This window comes from Amblyomma mixtum, chromosome 5, assembly GCF_055824585.1.
Source record: "Amblyomma mixtum isolate Tamu chromosome 5, ASM5582458v1, whole genome shotgun sequence".
In the NCBI taxonomy this organism is placed as follows: Eukaryota; Metazoa; Arthropoda; class Arachnida; order Ixodida; family Ixodidae; genus Amblyomma; species Amblyomma mixtum.
In genome coordinates this window covers 147,358,916-147,380,428 of record NC_143016.1, presented here as the reverse complement: position 1 = coordinate 147,380,428, position 21,513 = coordinate 147,358,916, and the positions used below count along the sequence as shown (strand labels likewise).

The 21,513-nt window shown below is 49.9% G+C and overlaps 1 protein-coding gene and 9 non-coding genes across 10 annotated transcripts; all 10 read right to left on the bottom strand.

Moving 5' to 3' along the window:
- Positions 1-22: 22 nt before the first annotated feature.
- On the bottom strand, positions 23-104 carry TRNAL-AAG (transfer RNA leucine (anticodon AAG)). Its single transcript has one exon. It is a non-coding gene; the product is annotated as a tRNA-Leu (tRNA).
- Positions 105-4,340: 4,236 nt separating this feature from the next.
- TRNAL-AAG (transfer RNA leucine (anticodon AAG)) lies at positions 4,341-4,422 on the bottom strand. The gene has a single exon. It is a non-coding gene; the product is annotated as a tRNA-Leu (tRNA).
- Positions 4,423-5,437: 1,015 nt separating this feature from the next.
- On the bottom strand, positions 5,438-15,147 carry LOC149344092 (uncharacterized). Its single transcript, XM_089547139.1, has 3 exons — positions 14,034-15,147; positions 8,428-9,372; positions 5,438-5,451 (listed from the first exon to the last, which is right to left on the bottom strand). Exons 1-3 carry the CDS (start codon positions 15,145-15,147, stop codon positions 5,438-5,440), a joined length of 2,073 nt encoding a protein of 690 aa, XP_089403265.1.
- On the bottom strand, positions 9,727-9,808 carry TRNAL-AAG (transfer RNA leucine (anticodon AAG)). Its single transcript has one exon. It is a non-coding gene; the product is annotated as a tRNA-Leu (tRNA).
- Positions 9,940-10,021, bottom strand: TRNAL-AAG (transfer RNA leucine (anticodon AAG)). The gene has a single exon. It is a non-coding gene; the product is annotated as a tRNA-Leu (tRNA).
- On the bottom strand, positions 10,153-10,234 carry TRNAL-AAG (transfer RNA leucine (anticodon AAG)). Its single transcript has one exon. It is a non-coding gene; the product is annotated as a tRNA-Leu (tRNA).
- Positions 15,148-15,330: 183 nt separating the features above from the next.
- On the bottom strand, positions 15,331-15,412 carry TRNAL-AAG (transfer RNA leucine (anticodon AAG)). Its single transcript has one exon. It is a non-coding gene; the product is annotated as a tRNA-Leu (tRNA).
- A 131-nt stretch (positions 15,413-15,543) lies between these two features.
- TRNAL-AAG (transfer RNA leucine (anticodon AAG)) lies at positions 15,544-15,625 on the bottom strand. Its single transcript has one exon. It is a non-coding gene; the product is annotated as a tRNA-Leu (tRNA).
- Positions 15,626-20,804: 5,179 nt separating this feature from the next.
- On the bottom strand, positions 20,805-20,886 carry TRNAL-AAG (transfer RNA leucine (anticodon AAG)). The gene has a single exon. It is a non-coding gene; the product is annotated as a tRNA-Leu (tRNA).
- A 131-nt stretch (positions 20,887-21,017) lies between these two features.
- Positions 21,018-21,099, bottom strand: TRNAL-AAG (transfer RNA leucine (anticodon AAG)). The gene has a single exon. It is a non-coding gene; the product is annotated as a tRNA-Leu (tRNA).
- Between the last annotated feature and the right edge of the window lie 414 nt (positions 21,100-21,513).

Here is a 21,513-nt window from a genome sequence, read left to right as displayed (position 1 = left end):
AAAGAGCATAAGGAAAAAATCATGGCAGCGGTGGGATTCGAACCCACGCCCCCGAAGAGACTGGTGCCTTAAACCAGCGCCGTAGACCGCTCGGCCACGCTACCTTTTTTTTTCTTTATTGCCTGGCTTAGACACAAAAATAACAGTAACACACACGAACATATATAGACAGCGTTCAAATAGCCTGTACCCACAAGGGGCAGGCATTGTCATGTTAAAATTCCTTGAGTACCGTCAAGGGCTCCAGCCTTGACAGCCACTCGGGAACACAAGTTTGTAATTTCGCCGTCTCCAGCCATATCTGTACGCTTTCTCGGAAATACATGCGTGCCGGTCTTGCATCCGAATCGCAGTGATAACCGGCCATTCGAGAGCGCCATATACTGTGGAGGCACATTAACATTACTTGGTCTAATGGGACGTCATCCTGGTTATCCGTTAGCAAGTATCTGATGCCATGAGCATCAAGTGGCAACTCTTTTTTGAGTGTCCTTTGGAGCACATCCCACAAATACACCCCCTCCCAGCAATGAAGAAATACATGATCTATTGTCTCCGGCAGTTTACAAATGAGACAGTGGGCTCCCCACGGAAGGAACAAGCCCTTTTTCTCCAGAAATGATTTTATCGTCAATGTACCGGTGTGTAACATGAAGAAAAATGTTTTTGCTCCAGCTGACACTTTCATTTTCTTTACACGTTTCAATACAATACTGCCTTTGCCTCCAGAGTATAAGGCCCTGTACAAGGGCACCGGGAACACTACATCACAAAGATTCTTGTATAATGTTTTCTTGTCAACTTTACTCAAATACTCCATCGAAAAACGTACGCTAAGGAATTTCACACTTAGAACAATCTCTCTAAAGAATCCAAAAATACGGCCAGGCATACATCCGGTGTGAACCACAACATCAGGCAACGCTCGACCTAGCCTTTGTTGGCAAACAGCTCGCAGGAATGGGTCTCTTACATCCCTAAAAAAAATAAACCGGTTCGCGATCTGGCGTAAAAATAAATGGCCCAACCCAAGCCCGCCACACTTCACCTGCCTAAACAAATTTGTCCTCCTGCACCTCTCCCAAGTGGAGGCCCAAATGAACACGGCAAAAGTTCGGTGCAGTTTTTGCACAGTAACACGAGAACAATGCAATACTTGCATCACATACCATAACTTGCTTATTAAAAATATGTTACAAACTGTTGCTCTTGCAAATATTGACAAGTGGGCGTTTTTCCCTTTCTCCGCTTTCTCGCGGGTTTCTTGGATATGCTGTATCCAGTATGGCTCGGTGTCCTTATAAAACTCTAAAGGCACTCCCAGGTATTTGACAGGCGTTGTAGCCCATGACATATTAGCAAATGTCTCGGGGGTTGACGGCCATTCTCCATGCCAAAACCCCAGACACTTACCCCAGTTAACTTGGCTTCCTGTGACTTCACTAAAATGCTTCACAGTATCGACTGTCCTCTTTATACTTTCCTCATTTACACAAAATACCGCGACATCATCTGCGTAGGCAAGTAGTTTAATTTCAGTAGACTGCAGTCGGAAACCATCAATGCCTTTGTTTTGTAGAATGCTTAAACACAAAGCTTCAATATAAATACAGAACAAAAGAGGGCTGAGGGGGCAACCTTGGCGCACCGAACGTAGTACGTTGATGGGGGCCCCCAATGACTTATTGACAATTAATCTCGTAGTACAGTTACGGTACGCCAAGGCCACTCTCTCTCGAATAACTGTACCAACATTAATGTAGTCTAAGATACTAAACAGAATGTTATGTGACACGCAATCGAAAGCCTTTTCCAAGTCCAACTGCAGTAATGCAACACGTTCGTGTGTAGCATCACAGCATTCGAGCACACATCTTGCTTTATGGATGTTCTGAAAAATAGATCGTCCTTTGATCCCACACGTTTGGTGGGGGCCAACTATTTCGGCTATAACTGTTTGTAGCCTGCCAGCAAGCACCTTCATATAAATCTTATAATCAACATTCGTCAGAGCAATGGACCTGTATGACGACACCCACCTCAGCTTATCTGGTTGGTCAGTTTTTGGGATAAGCACAGTATGCGACGACCCGAACGATGCTGGCAACGACTTCAATTCATAAGCTTCATTAAATAAGGCACACAACAATGGTGATAACTGTTCCTTGAATGCTTTGTAGAAAGCTGCACCTAGGCCATCGGGCCCGGGTGATTTTCCAGGATTTAAGTTATTAATTGCCTGCTGCACTTCTTGTTCACTTATTGGCCGCTCAAGGTTAGCTTTTTGCTCGTCGTTAATTTTTGGCATCGCCTCAAGAAAGGATTCTTTAAATCTATCCAACTTGACACTGTGGCAAGAAAAGAGCGGTTGGTAGTGTTCAAAGAATGCTTTCGCGATTCCTTCGTTATCTGTTCCTGTGCCGCCCGCCCATTCAATCTCTCCCACGTGATTACGTCTTGCGTTCGCTTTTTCAATTCCGAAAGATCTTTTTGTTGGCGTCTCGCCCATAGCCAGTTTCTCCGCTCTCGCGCGCACAAGTGCCCCGCGATAACGGTCTTCGTCAATCAGTTGAAGCTTTTGTTTTATTTTTCTAACATCGTCCATGTGCAAACCCGGCGCATTACACTCCAGAGCTAGCAATTTCTCAAGCAGTGTCTTTAAATTCATTTCATTTTGTTTTTCTTTATACCGTATACAGCTGGATTGTTCAATAGCTTTTATCTTATTTTGTTGTTTGCAAAGTTCCCATTCTTGACCCAGTTCTTGCTCGGTATCCAGAGCAACGTTATTAATTTCCGCTTCTACGAGTCTAGTAAACTGTTCATCTTCTAAAAGTTTATTCATCTTCCAAAGGTCCCACTGAAAACAACCGCCTCTCTTTCTGGTTCCAATCGTACACTGAACCACGCAGTGATCCGAATATGTTACAGGCAGAACGTCATAACAGTGGCACTTTGGGACCAGTTCTGCAGATATGTAAATCCTGTCAAGGCGGGCGTGACTAGACCGCTGAAAATGTGTGTACTGTAGTTGCCCATTGCCCATAAAACATTCCGCCACGTCTTCCAAGGCAAACTCGTCAATCGTGCGAGACAAAATTTCTGTGCTCTTCTCTCTAAAAGCACGCGGGCTAGTTTTATCAGCGGAGCTCAAAACACAATTGAAGTCACCCACCCTTGTCCGTGTTTACATACTGCTGCACTAAATCAAACAGAGCTGCCCTTTCATCGACAAAAGTAGATGCATATACACAGACAACACGCCATTGGGAAGACCAGAGACTAAAATCGAGCACCACTCCCCTACCCGACAGAAAAGAAGCGTGCGCTTGTACAACAAGACCTGGCAGCTTTTTGACGAACAAGACACACCCTCCCAAAGTGCCAACCGCGTGACTCACTACTGCATAAAACCGGGACGTGAAACGCTGCACCATGCTCTCGGTCTCTCTTTCGCCCTCGACCTTCGTCTCTTGAACACCTAGAATATCGATGTCGTAGTCATTTAAGAGACGCAACACTTGGTTCTGCTTCCTTTTCGTGGCTAAACCCCGTACGTTAAATGTGGCAATTTTTAGCGACTGTGCAGAAGCCATTTTGTTACAGAGAAAAAAGGCCGAGAGCATGGTGCTTACCTTTCACGTCTAGCATAAAGCTAGACGCCTTGCCCTTGGACTGGCGGACCTTGCGTTGGGGGCGGTTTTTCGACGGCTCTCTTGTCCGTCGGGACATTCGGTTTGGGTTTGAAAGTCGGTCTCCTCCCTAGTGGCGCTTTCGCTGGCGGCTCCTCGATGCTAGCTGCCTCCGCCTTTTCCTTTTCGCTGCCGCTCTCGTCGTGGGCTCGCTTCGCCGGTCCGGGGACGCTGGTCGCTCGGCCGCCGCTGTCTTGAAAGTTACCGCCCATACATGGTTCATTTGGTACGCCCCCAGGGCGATAACATCTGGGAGTGCTCCCAGATTAGCAAGGGCGTCTCTGAAATCTTCGACGCGGAAAGGCCGCGCTGTCACATCGCCGTGCAAAAAAACTGCGTTCAAAATAATCTGATCTGATGGCAGTTGCGGCAGTATCACTCGATAACCTTGGTCAGCAGTGTCCAAAATCCTGTTACCGCGGCCCGACTGGGCCGCTGAACCCGCTCCAACGGAGCCCGTCATCACACGCCCGTTCGCTTCGGCGCCCGCAAGTGGAATACTCTCGGCCACGCTACCGATACTCCGGCTGCTAACTTCCTCTCCGCGCAATTGCTCTTCTGCGCTCGGATTACAAGAAGGAGGAGGAGGAGGGTGCGCCGCTGGCCACTCAACAGGGCAGGGACACAAAAAGCATAAGGAAAAAATCATGGCAGCGGTGGGATTCGAACCCACGCCCCCGAAGAGACTGGTGCCTTAAACCAGCGCCTTAGACCGCTCGGCCACGCTACCGATACTCCAGGTGCTAACTTCCTCTCCACGCAATTGCTCTTCTGCGCTCTGATTACAAGAAGGAGGAGAAGGAGGGTGCGCCGCTGGCCACTCAACAGGGCAGGGACACAAAAAGCATAAGGAAAAAATCATGGCAGCGGTGGGATTGGAACCCACGCCCCCAAGAGACTGGTGCCTTAAACCAGCGCCTTAGACCGCTCGGCCACGCTATTTTTTTTTTTTTTTTATTGCCAGGATTATAGTCAACATGAAAGGGTACAAGGCGTAAAACATATCAGCCACACTTGGGCTAAAATGACACTAAAATTTTTTCAGAGACACCAATGCATCCAGACAAGCAATCCATTCTGGTGGATCAGGGAGCGCTCGATAAACTTCTCTGAGACATACGGTACTTTCGATAAAGTGGTCTCTGACAGAACGCACGACAGGTTCGGCATGTTCAAACTGCATTCTCGTTTTCCACAGCGCGTGGAGGCCCAGGACCATGATAAGATCGTACGGTATATCGTCCGAAGCGTCTACCGGCAGGAATCGTATTCCATATGGGTCAAGAGGCAGCTGTTTCTTTAATGTGCGCTGGAGAACGTCCCAATGGAAAATCGGGTCCCAGCAATCTAGGAATACGTGCTCTATGGTTTCAGGCTTTTTGCATAAAAAGCAGTTTGTTGACCACGGTATGAAGATGCCTTTTTCCTGAAGCCAGGTCTTAACTGGAAGTGTGTTGGTATGTAGCTTAAAGAAAAAGGATTTAACTGAAGGTAATATTGGCATTTTCTTTACTCTTTTGAGTACGTTTTGTCCAGGGCGTCCACGGTGTGGTAAACGGTATAACGGTACAGGTAGCATGGTGTGAACAAGGTCCTTATACAGTTTCTTCCTACTAACAGTGCACAAGTAGTCTTGTGAAAACCGCACGTTTAACAACCTGAACGCGAGCACTACTTCGCGCAGATAACCAGTCACAGCGCCACATGTGTTCTCACATGACGTCACAATGAATCCTGGCAGAAGTCTACGTAGCCTCACCTGCATCACGGTGCGGAGAAAGGGGTCATTTTGATCCCTTAAGAAAAGAAATCGTGACACGACTTGCCGCAAAAACAAGTGAACCAGACCTAGCCCACCGCACTTGACTGAGATAAACAAATTAGTTCGGCTAGATCTCTCCCAGGTCGAGGACCAAATGAAAATAGCGAGGACCCGATGGATTTTTTGTATGCTCGTTCGCGATGCACACAACACGTTCATCACATACCATATTTTTGAAATTAGGAAGACATTGGAGACAGTCGCACGGGAAAACATTGACAGCTGTCTTCCCTGCCATGCATCAGCCTTTTCTTTTGCCTTCGTTGTTTGATCGGTCCAGTATTGTTCAGGATCACGATAACACTCCAGGGGCGCACCGAGGTATGGTTTAGGAACTGTTGACCAATGAAGGCGACAAAATTGCTCCGGCGTGGCGTCCCAGTCTCCATGCCAAAATCCATAACTTTTGTCCCAATTTATCTGGGCTCCGGTGTATTCGCAAAATTGTTCAACAACAGCTGTGGCTTCTTTAATGCTTTCTTTGTTTGCGCATAATACGGCGATATCATCCGCGTAGGCCAAAATTTTTATTTCTGCCTCACGTACTCTATATCCTGTTATGCGTTCATTGTTTGCAATTGCCAAACATAGCGGCTCTAGGTAAGCCGCGAACAGCAAGGGCGAAAGAGGGCATCCCTGCCTCACCGACGAGCGAACGCTCAGGCTGTCTGTCAGTTCGCCGTTTACGATGATTCGCGTTGAGCAGTCAGTGTACGCCATTCTGACGCCTTCAGTGATAACGCAGCCTACGTTAGAATGCTCTAAAATGCAGAGCAGAGCCTCGTGCGAGACACGGTCGAAGGCTTTGGCCAGATCAAGCTGCATCATCGCAACGCGCTCGTCAAAGGCGTCACAACACTCGAGGACCGTTCGCGCGACATGCACGTTTGTTGCAATGCTTCGGCCTTTGATGCCGCAAGTCTGATGCGGCCCTACCAACTTTGTTATAACGCGTTGAAGTCGTGTCGCTAAAACCTTCATAAATATTTTGTAGTCCACATTGACAAGGGTTATCGGGCGATAAGACCCTGGCAAGAGACGTTTTGCTTCATCGTCAGTCTTTGGTATCAGCACGACGTGCGACGTTGTGAATGATAAAGGAACTCGCTTTTTGTCGTATGCCTCAGTGATGACATTGTGCAAAATCTGAGCAACCGAACAGTTGAAGGCTTTATAAAAGGCAGCTCCTAGGCCGTCAGGCCCGGGTGCTTTACCAAGGGACAGGTCATCTATTGCGCGTTCTATTTCACTGACGGTTATCGGTTCTTCCAGTTGCGTCTGTACTTCTTCGTCCAGCTGTGGCATAAAGGAAAGAAATTCTTTCTGGAAGCTGTCTTTCGTATCACGTGGGTGTCCTATCAAGTTCCGAAAATGCTCGGCCATCACTGTCTTGATAACCTTTTGGTCAGTCGTGATCTCGTTTCCGGTGGCAAGCTGCCGGATTTCTTTCCGACATGCGTATCTTTTTTCGTCGGATAGTGCGCGCTTTGTTGGCGTTTCTCCCGCCCACAGCTTCTCGGATCTTGCTCGTACAATTGCCGCTTTGTATCTTTCTGTGTCTATAGTTTCGAGCTGTGTTTTCACCCGCCTTATTTGTTCAGTACATTTACCGGGCTGAATGTTTTCCATGCTTATCAAGAATTCTAGTTCCTGGCGAAGTTTTGTTTCGTTTTGTTTCTGGTTGAACTTAATAATGCTGCTTCTTTCGATGGCTATTATTTTAACTCTCTGTTTAAACTCTTCCCATTCAACTCCGAACTGGTTTGGCTCCAGTGTGAGCAACTTCTCTAATTCTTCCGTTACTGCGCTAACAAATGCATCATCTTCCAAAAGCTTCACGTTAAACTTCCAGAGGTTCCAGTTGAAGCGACTTTTGTTTTGCCTTCTTCCAAACGTTGCAGTTACCAAGCAGTGGTCACTGAACTGGACTGGTTGCACTTCATATGCTGCACATGAAGAAACCAGTTCGGGTGATGCGTATAGTCTGTCTAATCTCGCGTGGCTGTCACGCTGAAAATGGGTATACTGAGGACGTGTACCATTCGTAAATACGCTACCAATGTCTTCTAAATCATAATCATGCACCAGGGCACTTAATACTTCTGCGCTCTTGTCCCGAACTCGTGTGCGTTTAGCGCGATCATCCATTGTACATACGCAATTAAAGTCGCCCAACAATATCAACACTTTGTGACAGTTAAGGTAGGCTTCAACACGTTCAAAGAAAGATCGACGCTCGGTCTCAACGTTGGGTGCATAGACACAAATGACACGGAAAGATAAATCATAAACAGCAAAATCAACAACTAAAAGGCGACCACTTTGGCATGACAACACTGACTGTACACAGATCCCCAAGTTATTACGGATGAAAAGGGCGCAACCACCTGATCCACCATTCGCATGACAAACGCATACATCGAAATGCGTACGGAAATTGGACACCATTCGGTCGGTCAGTTCTTGGCTTTCGATTTTCGTCTCTTGTACTGCAACTAAGTGTAATTCTTTATCAAGAAGAAGGCGGCTTAACTGACACTGTCGCCTTCTTGCACCTAGCCCCCGGACATTTAACGTTGCTACGCGTAGCATTTCCCCGAGATTAAGAGCCATGGTAACACAATGGAATGGTGCCCATCCCCGGAAAGAATTCTCGCTCTCCAGGTCTGTGTGCCCATATACACACCGCAAGTCTGCCAACAAAATATACACTGAGGCATGCAGGAAGAAGCTTGGTGCCAACAGCACCTTGCCTCGACCCGAAAAGAAAACGGCACATCGACACAGCCATAGAGCTTAGAAATCCCCCCGTTCCCATTATGACGAAGGCAACACAAAGCTACGGAGGCGGTTTACCCGCCTGCCGAGAGTCGACCGGAATGTTCGGTCGCGGCTTGAACGACGCCCGCCTACCTGGCGTTTTCTGCGGCGGCTCGTCCCCGCCGCTTTCGTCCCGCTGCTGCAGCATGCTGGTGGTGTCTTCATGCGTCCTCTTCCCGGCTGCAGGACTCGTTGATTCACGGGACGTGTCCATGTTCTCTGCCGCGGTGTGGTCGTCGCTCACGTGCGGTTCAGGCTGCTTTTTTTCCACGCCTTTCGGCGTAGCCACGACGTCCTGGGCAGGTGGTTGTTGCTGTTCCGCGGCGCTTGCCACAACGACAGGTTTCTGCGTAGTTTGCAGTTGAGCCTGAGTTGCCGTTGGCAAATGCGCTGCTTGTCTGCCTCCCGCCGACGATAACTCCTCGACGTCCGCTTCATCCATTAGCAAGTCGGACGTATCCTCTTTGCTCCCCAGTCCGGTGACGCTGGCATATGTCCGCTCGCACTGGCTGTCTTCGTGTCCGAAGCGCCGGCAGGCACCACACCGTGGGATGCGGCACTCGCGGCGAATATGACCCGTGCCGCGACAGCGAAGGCAGAGCGGAGCCCTGCCCGGCACAACCACGAGGGCCAGCTCACCTGCAACACTTAGCTGATGGGGCACATCGTCAATTTGCACTCCAGCATTCAGCTTCAGTGTCACGAGCCTGGTGGTAGAGCCCTTGTCGGTCACTCCTTGGACCCGCCAACGCTCGCGGGCAACTTCAGTGACTTTGCCGAACGAGGCGAAGGCGAGGCGTACGTCCTCATCCGGTACACTGTGGAGAAGCCAGTGCACCTTCATGCGGACGTCCCTGTTGGCCGGGTCGATGACGAGGCAGCGCTGCTTCTTCACTTGCAATTCACCAATGCTGGCTAGCTTCTTTGCCGTTTCAGCGTCCTTGAACGTGACAGCCCAAACATGGCTCATGCGGTACGCCCCCAAGGCGATAACCTCGGTGAGCACCGACTGTTGAGCGAGGGCGTCACGGAAATCTTCTACCCGGTACGGGCGAGCACTTACGTCCGCGTGCAAAAAAACTGTATTTACAACAAACGGACCTGTAGGCAAACTGGGCAGAACAACCTGGTACTCACTATCAGTTGACATAAACCTGTTTCCGCGGCCAGACATGGCCGCTGTAGCCGCTCCAACGGAGCCCGTCATCACACGTCCGTTCGCTTCGGCGCCCGGAAGTGGAAAACCCTCGGCCACGCTACCGATACTCCAGGTGCTAACTTCCTCTCCACGCAATTGCTCTTCTGCGCTCGGATTACAAGAAGGAGGAGGAGGAGGGTGCGCCGCTGGCCACTCAACAGGGCAGGGACACAAAAAGCATAAGGAAAAAATCATGGCAGCGGTGGGATTCGAACCCACGCCCCCGAAGAGACTGGTGCCTTAAACCAGCGCCTTAGACCGCTCGGCCACGCTACCGATACTCCAGGTGCTAACTTCCTCTCCACGCAATTGCTCTTCTGCGCTCTGATTACAAGAAGGAGGAGGAGGAGGGTGCGCCGCTGGCCACTCAACAGGGCAGGGACACAAAAAGCATAAGGAAAAAATCATGGCAGCGGTGGGATTCGAACCCACGCCCCCGAAGAGACTGGTGCCTTAAACCAGCGCCTTAGACCGCTCGGCCACGCTACCGATACTCCAGGTGCTAACTTCCTCTCCACGCAATTGCTCTTCTGCGCTCGGATTACAAGAAGGAGGAGGAGGAGGGTGCGCCGCTGGCCACTCAACAGGGCAGGGACACAAAAAGCATAAGGAAAAAATCATGGCAGCGGTGGGATTCGAACCCACGCCCCCGAAGAGACTGGTGCCTTAAACCAGCGCCTTAGACCGCTCGGCCACGCTACTTTTTTTTTTTTTTTTTTTTATTGCCAGGATTATAGTCAACATGAAAGGGTACAAGGCGTAAAACATATCAGCCACACTTGGGCTAACATGACACTAAAATTTTTTTCAGAGACACCAATGCATCCAGACAAGCAATCCATTCTGGTGGATCAGGGAGCGCTCGATAAACTTCTCTGAGACATACGATACTTTCGATAAAGTGGTCTCTGACAGAACGCACGACAGGTTCGGCATGTTCAAACTGCATTCTCGTTTTCCACAGCGCGTGGAGGCCCAGGACCATGATAAGATCGTACGGTATATCGTCCGAAGCGTCTACCGGCAGGAATCGTATTCCATATGGGTCAAGAGGCAACTGTTTCTTTAATGTGCGCTGGAGAACGTCCCAATGGAAAATCGGGTCCCAGCAATCTAGGAATACGTGCTCTACGGTTTCAGGCTTTTTGCATAAAGCGCAGTTTGTTGACCACGGTATGAAGATGCCTTTTTCCTGAAGCCAGGTCTTAACTGGAAGTGTGTTGGTATGTAGCTTAAAGAAAAAGGATTTAACTGAAGGTAATATTGGCATTTTCTTTACTCTTTTGAGTACGTTTTGTCCAGGGCATCCACGGTGTGGTAAACGGTATAACGGTACAGGTAGCATGGTGTGAACAAGGTCCTTATACAGTTTCTTCCTACTAACAGTGCACAAGTAGTCTTGTGAAAACCGCACGTTTAACAACCTGAACGCGAGCACTACTTCGCGCAGATAACCAGTCACAGCGCCACATGTGTTCTCACATGACGTCACAATGAATCCTGGCAGAAGTCTACGTAGCCTCACCTGCATCACGGTGCGGAGAAAGGGGTCATTTTGATCCCTTAAGAAAAGAAATCGTGACACGACTTGCCGCAAAAACAAGTGAACCAGACCTAGCCCACCGCACTTGACTGAGATAAACAAATTAGTTCGGCTAGATCTCTCCCAGGTCGAGGACCAAATGAAAATAGCGAGGACCCGATGGATTTTTTGTATGCTCGTTCGCGATGCACACAACACGTTCATCACATACCATATTTTTGAAATTAGGAAGACATTGGAGACAGTCGCACGGGAAAACATTGACAGCTGTCTTCCCTGCCATGCATCAGCCTTTTCTTTTGCCTTCGTTGTTTGATCGGTCCAGTATTGTTCAGGATCACGATAACACTCCAGGGGCGCACCGAGGTATGGTTTAGGAACTGTTGACCAATGAAGGCGACAAAATTGCTCCGGCGTGGCGTCCCAGTCTCCATGCCAAAATCCATAACTTTTGTCCCAATTTATCTGGGCTCCGGTGTATTCGCAAAATTGTTCAACAACAGCTGTGGCTTCTTTAATGCTTTCTTTGTTTGCGCATAATACGGCGATATCATCCGCGTAGGCCAAGATTTTTATTTCTGCCTCACGTACTCTATATCCTGTTATGCGTTCATTGTTTGCAATTGCCAAACATAGCGGCTCTAGGTAAGCCGCGAACAGCAAGGGCGAAAGAGGGCATCCCTGCCTCACCGACGAGCGAACGCTCAGGCTGTCTGTCAGTTCGCCGTTTACGATGATTCGCGTTGAGCAGTCAGTGTACGCCATTCTGACGCCTTCAGTGATAACGCAGCCTACGTTAGAATGCTCTAAAATGCAGAGCAGAGCCTCGTGCGAGACGCGGTCGAAGGCTTTGGCCAGATCAAGCTGCATCATCGCAACGCGCTCGTCAAAGGCGTCACAACACTCGAGGACCGTTCGCGTGACATGCACGTTTGTTGCAATGCTTCGGCCTTTGATGCCGCAAGTCTGATGCGGCCCTACCAACTTTGTTATAACGCGTTGAAGTCGTGTCGCTAAAACCTTCATAAATATTTTGTAGTCCACATTGACAAGGGTTATCGGGCGATAAGACCCTGGCAAGAGACGTTTTGCTTCATCGTCAGTCTTTGGTATCAGCACGACGTGCGACGTTGTGAATGATAAAGGAACTCGCTTTTTGTCGTATGCCTCAGTGATGACATTGTGCAAAATCTGAGCAACCGAACAGTTGAAGGCTTTATAAAAGGCAGCTCCTAGGCCGTCAGGCCCAGGTGCTTTACCAAGGGACAGGTCATCTATTGCGCGTTCTATTTCACTGACGGTTATCGGTTCTTCCAGTTGCGTCTGTACTTCTTCGTCCAGCTGTGGCATAAAGGAAAGAAATTCTTTCTGGAAGCTGTCTTTCGTATCACGTGGGTGTCCTATCAAGTTCCGAAAATGCTCGGCCATCACTGTCTTGATAACCTTTTGGTCAGTCGTGATCTCGTTTCCGATGGCAAGCTGCCGGATTTCTTTCCGACATGCGTTTCTTTTTTCGTCGGATAGTGCGCGCTTTGTTGGCGTTTCTCCCGCCCACAGCTTCTCGGATCTTGCTCGTACAATTGCCGCTTTGTATCTTTCTGTGTCTATAGTTTCGAGCTGTGTTTTCACCCGCCTTATTTGTTCAGTACATTTACCGGGCTGAATGTTTTCCATGCTTATCAAGAATTCTAGTTCCTGGCGAAGTTTTGTTTCGTTTTGTTTCTGGTTGAACTTAATAATGCTGCTTCTTTCGATGGCTATTATTTTAACTCTCTGTTTAAACTCTTCCCATTCAACTCCGAACTGGTTTGGCTCCAGTGTGAGCAACTTCTCTAATTCTTCCGTTACTGCGCTAACAAATGCATCATCTTCCAAAAGCTTCACGTTAAACTTCCAGAGGTTCCAGTTGAAGCGACTTTTGTTTTGCCTTCTTCCAAACGTTGCAGTTACCAAGCAGTGGTCACTGAACTGGACTGGTTGCACTTCATATGCTGCACATGAAGAAACCAGTTCGGGTGATGCGTATAGTCTGTCTAATCTCGCGTGGCTGTCACGCTGAAAATGGGTATACTGAGGACGTGTACCATTCGTAAATACGCTACCAATGTCTTCTAAATCATAATCATGCACCAGGGCACTTAATACTTCTGCGCTCTTGTCCCGAACTCGTGTGCGTTTAGCGCGATCATCCATTGTACATACGCAATTAAAGTCGCCCAACAATATCAACACTTTGTGACAGTTAAGGTAGGCTTCAACACGTTCAAAGAAAGATCGACGCTCGGTCTCAACGTTGGGTGCATAGACACAAATGACACGGAAAGATAAATCATAAACAGCAAAATCAACAACTAAAAGGCGACCACTTTGGCATGACAACACTGACTGTACACAGATCCCCAAGTTATTACGGATGAAAAGGGCGCAACCACCTGATCCACCGTTCGCATGACAAACGCATACATCGAAATGCGTACGGAAATTGGACACCATTCGGTCGGTCAGTTCTTGGCTTTCGATTTTCGTCTCCTGTACGGCAACTAAGTGTAATTCTTTATCAAGAAGAAGGCGGCTTAACTGACACTGTCGCCTTCTTGCACCTAGCCCCCGGACATTTAACGTTGCTACGCGTAGCATTTCCCCGAGATTAAGAGCCATGGTAACACAATGGAATGGTGCCCATCCCCGGAAAGAATTCTCGCTCTCCAGGTCTGTGTGCCCATATACACACCGCAAGTCTGCCAACAAAATATACACTGAGGCATGCAGGAAGAAGCTTGGTGCCAACAGCACCTTGCCTCGACCCGAAAAGAAAACGGCACATCGACACAGCCATAGAGCTTAGAAATCCCCCCGTTCCCATTATGACGAAGGCAACACAAAGCTACGGAGGCGGTTTACCCGCCTGCCGAGAGTCGACCGGAATGTTCGGTCGCGGCTTGAACGACGCCCGCCTACCTGGCGTTTTCTGCGGCGGCTCGTCCCCGCCGCTTTCGTCCCGCTGCTGCAGCATGCTGGTGGTGTCTTCATGCGTCCGCTTCCCGGCTGCGGGACTCGTTGATTCACGGGACGTGTCCGTGTTCTCTGCCGCGGTGTGGTCGTCGCTCACGTGCGGTTCAGGCTGCTTTTTTTCCACGCCTTTCGGCGTAGCCACGACGTCCTGGGCAGGTGGTTGTTGCTGTTCCGCGGCGCTTGCCACAACGACAGGTTTCTGCGTAGTTTGCAGTTGAGCCTGAGTTGCCGTTGGCAAATGCGCTGCTTGTCTGCCTCCCGCCGACGATAACTCCTCGACGTCCGCTTCATCCATTAGCAAGTCGGACGTATCCTCTTTGCTCCCCAGTCCGGTGACGCTGGCATATGTCCGCTCGCACTGGCTGTCTTCGTGTCCGAAGCGCCGGCAGGCACCACACCGTGGGATGCGGCACTCGCGGCGAATATGACCCGTGCCGCGACAGCGAAGGCAGAGCGGAGCCCTGCCCGGCACAACCACGAGGGCCAGCTCACCTGCAACACTTAGCTGATGGGGCACATCGTCAATTTGCACTCCAGCATTCAGCTTCAGTGTCACGAGCCTGGTGGTAGAGCCCTTGTCGGTCACTCCTTGGACCCGCCAACGCTCGCGGGCAACTTCAGTGACTTTGCCGAACGGGGCGAAGGCGAGGCGTACGTCCTCATCCGGTACACTGTGGAGAAGCCAGTGCACCTTCATGCGGACGTCCCTGTTGGCCGGGTCGATGACGAGGCAGCGCTGCTTCTTCACTTGCAATTCACCAATGCTGGCTAGCTTCTTTGCCGTTTCAGCGTCCTTGAACGTGACAGCCCAAACATGGCTCATGCGGTACGCCCCCAAGGCGATAACCTCGGTGAGCACCGACTGTTGAGCGAGGGCGTCACGGAAATCTTCTACCCGGTACGGGCGAGCACTTACGTCCGCGTGCAAAAAAACTGTATTTACAACAAACGGACCTGTAGGCAAACTGGGCAGAACAACCTGGTACTCACTATCAGTTGACATAAACCTGTTTCCGCGGCCAGACATGGCCGCTGTAGCCGCTCCAACGGAGCCCGTCATCACACGTCCGTTCGCTTCGGCGCCCGGAAGTGGAATCCTCGGCCACGCTACCGATACTCCAGGTGCTAACTTCCTCTCCACGCAATTGCTCTTCTGCGCTCTGATTACAAGAAGGAGGAGAAGGAGGGTGCGCCGCTGGCCACTCAACAGGGCAGGGACACAAAAAGCATAAGGAAAAAATCATGGCAGCGGTGGGATTCGAACCCACGCCCCCGAAGAGACTGGTGCCTTAAACCAGCGCCTTAGACCGCTCGGCCACGCTACCGATACTCCAGGTGCTAACTTCCTCTCCACGCAATTGCTCTTCTGCGCTCTGATTACAAGAAGGAGGAGGAGGAGGGTGCGCCGCTGGCCACTCAACAGGGCAGGGACACAAAAAGCATAAGGAAAAAATCATGGCAGCGGTGGGATTCGAACCCACGCCCCCGAAGAGACTGGTGCCTTAAACCAGCGCCTTAGACCGCTCGGCCACGCTACCGATACTCCAGGTGCTAACTTCCTCTCCACGCAATTGCTCTTCTGCGCTCTTATTACAAGAAGGAGGAGGAGGAGGGTGCGCCGCTGGCCACTCAACAGGGCAGGGACACAAAAAGCATAAGGAAAAAATCATGGCAGCGGTGGGATTCGAACCCACGCCCCCGAAGAGACTGGTGCCTTAAACCAGCGCCTTAGACCGCTCGGCCACTTTTTTTTTTTTTTTCTTTATTGCAAACTTTGAAAACCAGCAACCTGCCAGATCTTCCTGGCAGGCCATGTCAAGTTTAAAATTCTCTCAACAGAGTCAAATTTTCCATCCTGGGTAGCCAATCGGGTACACAAGCTTGCAGTTTCATCACTTCAACAAATCTACGTACATTTTCCCGAAAATACATGCGGGCTGGTCTCGCGTCAGAATCGCAGTAATACCCCGCCATTCTGGAGCGCCATATACTATGGAGGCCCCAGAGCATTACCTGATCAAACGGGAACCCGTCCTGGTTTTCAATTGCCAAATATCTGATACCGTAGGGATGAAGCGGGAGCTCTTTTTTAATTGTTCGTTGCAAAACGTCCCAAAAAAACACCCCCTCCCAACAGTGAAGAAACACATGGTCTATTGTTTCGGGACACTTGCAGATTAGGCAATGCGAACCCCACGGTAGGAATAAACCCCTTCCCTCTAAAAACCTTTTAACTGATAGTGTTTCTGTATGTAACTTGAAGAAGAAAGTTTTGGTTCCTGGCTGTACTTGCATTCTTTTTACTCTTTTCAGAACATCCCCTCCGTGGCCTCCATCGTACAAAGCTCTGTACATTGGCACTGGAAAAACAACATCACACAGATCTGCGTATAGCTTTTTCCGCTTCACGTCACTTAAATATTCTCTCGAAAAACGCACAACAAGAAATTTAACGCTATCAGCAACTTCTCTGAAGTAACCGAAAGTTCTTGCGGAAAAATAATTTGTTCCCACAACAAAATCAGGCAAAACACCGGTCAACCTTAGTTGACACATAGTTCTCAAAAAAGGGTCACGCACATCTCGAAAAAAGAAAAACCTGTTTACAAGCTGGCGCAGGAACAGATGTCCTAGCCCAAGGCCACCATCTTTCACACGTCTAAACAAATTCGTCCGTCGGCACCGTTCCCAGGTCGATGACCAACCAAAAACAGCTAAAATGCGATGTATCTTCTGTACATTTGCCCGGGAACAGTGCAACACTTGCATGACGTACCACAGTTTGCTTAAAAAGAACAAATTACACACCGTCGCTCTCGCAAAGATTGACAAATGTGCCCCCTTCCATCTATCTGATTTTTCCCGTAGTTCGTTCACTTGTTCTTTCCAATATGCATCACTGTCCCGGTAGCAGTTTAGTGGCACTCCTAGGTATTTTGGGGGGATAGTTACCCAAGTCACATTTGCAAAAAGATCTGGGGTTGATGGCCAACCCCCATGCCAAAGTCCCTGGCACTTTGCCCAGTTCACTTTACTTCCGGTTGCCTTCCGGAAACTGTCAACTGACACAACAGCCTCCCGTATGCTCTGCTGATTCACAGCAAACACCGCTAGGTCATCCGCGTACGCAAGCAACTTGACTTCAGCTGCCTGCAACCTAAAACCTTGAACAGCCTCGTTCTTAATAATGCTCAAACATAGTGTCTCTATGTAAATGGCAAACAAAAGGGGACTGAGGGGGCAGCCCTGGCGTACCGAACGTTGCACCCGAATGGGGGCCCCCAGACTCTTGTTTATAATTAATCTCGTAGTGCAGCCGCGGTACGCCATGGCCACACCCTCTCGAATTACGGAACCTACATTCGCGTGGTCCAGAATACTGAGCAAAATTTCGTGGGCGACAGAGTCAAATGCTTTTTCAAGGTCTAGTTGGAGGATGGCCACACATTCATTAGTCAGATCACAACACTCCAGAACCGATCTTGCCGTGTGTATGTTAGTCATAATTGATCTCCCCTTTATCCCGCACGTTTGATGAGGGCCGACAATATCCTGGATTACTGACTGCAGCCTCCTTGCTAGCACTTTCATTAATATTTTATAATCGACATTAGTCAAGGAAATTGGCCTGTAAGCTGTGACCTGCTGGAGCTTTTCCTCGTTATTTGTCTTGGGAATTAGAATAGTGTGAGATAACCCGTATGACAGCGGCAATCTGTTTATTTCGTAGGCTTCTTGGAACAACGCGGTCAATATTGGCGCTATTTCGTTCTTGAACCCCTTATAGAAAGCTGCACTTAAGCCGTCTGGCCCAGGCGACTTTCCCATATTTAAACTATCGATTGCTTTTTCGACCTCGAGTTCTGTGATTGGCATCTCTAATCTTTTCTTCGTGTCCTCGTCTAGTCGTGGCATAGCCATAAGAAACTTTTCTTTGAACAAGTTTATGTCGACCTCCTGTTTGTTAAAAAGCTGCTGATAATATTGGAAGAAGCCTTGTCTGATATGATCGTCATCTGACGATAGCATGCCGCCCCATGCAATCTTATCAATATGATTTTTCTCTGCATGAGCCTTTTCCAATGCCAGTGCTCTTTTCGAGGGCGTCTCGCCCATGTTCCAGCTTTCCGCCCTTGCCCTTACTAACGCTCCTTGGTATCTGTCTTCTTCCATCAACGCAAGCTGTTCTTTTATTTTCCTAATATCTTCTATCCATTTGCCGGGTGCCTTACATTCTTGCTCATGTAGTTTTTCCAGCAAAGCCTTTAGCTGGGTTTCTTTAATTTTCTCCTGATACCGCAGGCAACTGGACCTATCAATGGCCTTTATTTTAATCTGTTCTTTGCACATCTCCCATTGCTTCCAGATTCCGTACAATGTGCCCGGCCTTACTTTAATGAGTTCATTCAGTACAACCCGTCTAAAGGCTTCATCGCTGAGCAATTTGTTGTTAAATTTCCATAACTCCCAGCTAAATGCATTCCTTCGTTTTCTGGTGCCGAATACGCATTTCACTAAGCAGTGATCCGTGAATGTCATGGGCACAACTTGGTATTCATTACATACGGGAATCAAATCCAGCGACACGTAAATTCTGTCAAGGCGCGCGTGGCTCGAACCTTGGAAGTGCGTGTACTGCACGGCACGCGCTCCCCCCAGGTACTCAGCCACATCTTCCATATTCCACTCGCTTGTTAACTGGCACAACACATCAGTACTCTTGTCTCTGAAGCCGCGTGTGCTGGTTTTGTCCCGAGCATTCAGTACACAGTTGAAATCGCCCAGCATTACAACCTGCCTCTCCGTACTTAACTGCTGCATAACATTCTCAAAAAACACTGCTCTTTCCTCAACAATGTTAGGTGCATACACACAAATAATGCGCCACTCAGCATTGGAATATGCAAAATCGGCTACAACACACCGTCCTGACAGACATGAGTAGTGAGCCTGTACAATCAGTCCGGGCAGCTTTTTGACAAACAATACACACCCAGCCGATGTCCCTACCGCGTGGCTCACAATGGCGTAAAATCTAGCCGTGAAACGTTGCACCATGCTTCCGGTCTCTTCCTCCCCATCAACCTTTGTTTCTTGTACGGCAAGCACGTCGATATCATGGTCACTTAGCAGGCGGTGTACTTGGCTCTGGTTCTTTTTGGCTGCCAGTCCCCTGACATTTAACGTGGCTACACTCAAAGGGGTTTCAGGCGCCATTTCCATAAAGGGTGAATAGACCGAAAGCGTGGTGCTTACCTTCCTCGTCTAGCGCGCGGCTAGACGCCGTCGTTGGAACCGCCTCCGTCTGGTGCGAGCGGCTGAACCGGCAGCGGGGGCGCTTTGTCCGCTGCACGCCTCTCCGAAGAAAGGTTTGGCCGCGGACGTAGTGTGGACCGCCGGGGTTGGACTGTTTTTGCTGGCGGCTCGTCGACACCGGGGTCTGTTGCCTTGTCACCTTCGAGATCGGTCTGTGTGTGGGGTCGCTTGGCTGGGGCTGTGACGCTTGGCGAACGAGTACCGCTGGTGTCCGGGTGCTCCTCACCGTTATCCTGCTCCATGTCGTCTGCCGGCTGAGGTGGCGTCTCTTCGTCTGACCTAGGGAGGTCAGGTGCAGCGTCACTCCTCCCCGCATCGCTGGCAGCTTTGATGTCTCGAGCGGAGTCTCCCGACGAGTCTGTCTCCCGTACCTGCGTACGCTCTTCTCCGGTTCCCTTTGCCGCCTCCTCTGCCTCGACTACGTCCATAGTGAGCTCCGCCGACCGCTCCCTCGTTCCAGGTCCCGCGGCCGAAGCGTACGTGAGCACACAGTCAGCCTCCTCATGTCCGTAGCGCCTACATTTTGAACACCGGGGCACCTTACATTCGCGGCGGACGTGTCCCGTGCCTCGACAGCGTAAGCACTGCATCGCCCGCCCAGGCACAACGACAAGGGCTAATTCCCCGGCGACTCGCAGCTGGTGCGGTAAGTCATCTACCTTGATGCCCGGCTTCAATTTCAGGAGCACCGTCCTCGTGGTGGACCCCTTCTCCTTGACGCCTTGAACTCGCCACCTCTCCCGGGTCACTTCGGTCACGTTCCCAAAAGCCGCAAAGGCCGTCCGGATGTCATCATCTGCAACGCCGTGCAACATCCAGTGGAGTCGCAGCTTCACTTGTTGGTCTTCGGGATCGATGATGAGGCAGCGGCGTCCTTTAACTTCCAGTTCCTTGAACGCCGCCAGCTTCTTTGTTCTTCTGTGCTGGTTCTTCTTCTGTGCTGGTTAAGGTGACAGCCCACACATGGTTGATCTGATACGCTCCCAACGCCAAAACGTCGGGGAGCGCACCAACGTTGGCGAGGGCGTCACGGAAATCCTCGACCCTGTATGGCCTAACCCGCACATCTCCGTGCAAAAAAAGCGTGTTAAAAACAACGCGTCCGGTGGGCAAAGTTGGCAGAATAATCTGATAGTCGCTATCTTCGTTGTCCTCGAGCCTGTTTCCGCGGCTGGAAAGGGCCGCTATCGCCGCTCCGCTGGAGCTCATGATCCTGCGTCCGTCACGCTCGGTGGCCGGAAGTAGAATGAGACCGCTCGGCCACGCTACCGATACTCCAGGTGCTAACTTCCTCTCCACGCAATTGCTCTTCTGCGCTCTTATTACAAGAAGGAGGAGGAGGAGGGTGCGCCGCTGGCCACTCAACAGGGCAGGGACACAAAAAGCATAAGGAAAAAATCATGGCAGCGGTGGGATTCGAACCCACGCCCCCGAAGAGACTGGTGCCTTAAACCAGCGCCTTAGACCGCTCGGCCACGCTACCGATACTCCAGGTGCTAACTTCCTCTCCACGCAATTGCTCTTCTGCGCTCTGATTACAAGAAGGAGGAGGAGGAGGGTGCGCAGCTAGCCACTCAACAGGGCAGGGACACAAAAAGCATAAGGAAAAAATCATGGCAGCGGTGGGATTCGAACCCACGCCCCCGAAGAGACTGGTGCCTTAAACCAGCGCCTTAGACCGCTCGGCCACGTTACCTTTTTTTTTTTTTTTTTTTTTTTTTTTTTTTTTTTAATGCCAGGATTATAGTCAGCATGAAAGGGTACAAGGCGTAAAACATATCAGCCACACTTGGGCTAACATGACACTAAAATTTTTTCAGAGACACCAATGCATCCAGACAAGCAATCCATTCTGGTGGATCAGGGAGCGCTCGATAAACTTCTCTGAGACATACGATACTTTCGATAAAGTGATCTCTGACAGAACGCACGACAGGTTCGGCATGTTCAAACTGCATTCTCGTTTTCCACAGCGCGTGGAGGCCCAGGACCATGATAAGATCGTACGGTATATCGTCCGAAGCGTCTACCGGCAGGAATCGTATTCCATATGGGTCAAGAGGCAACTGTTTCTTTAATGTGCGCTGGAGAACGTCCCAATGGAAAATCG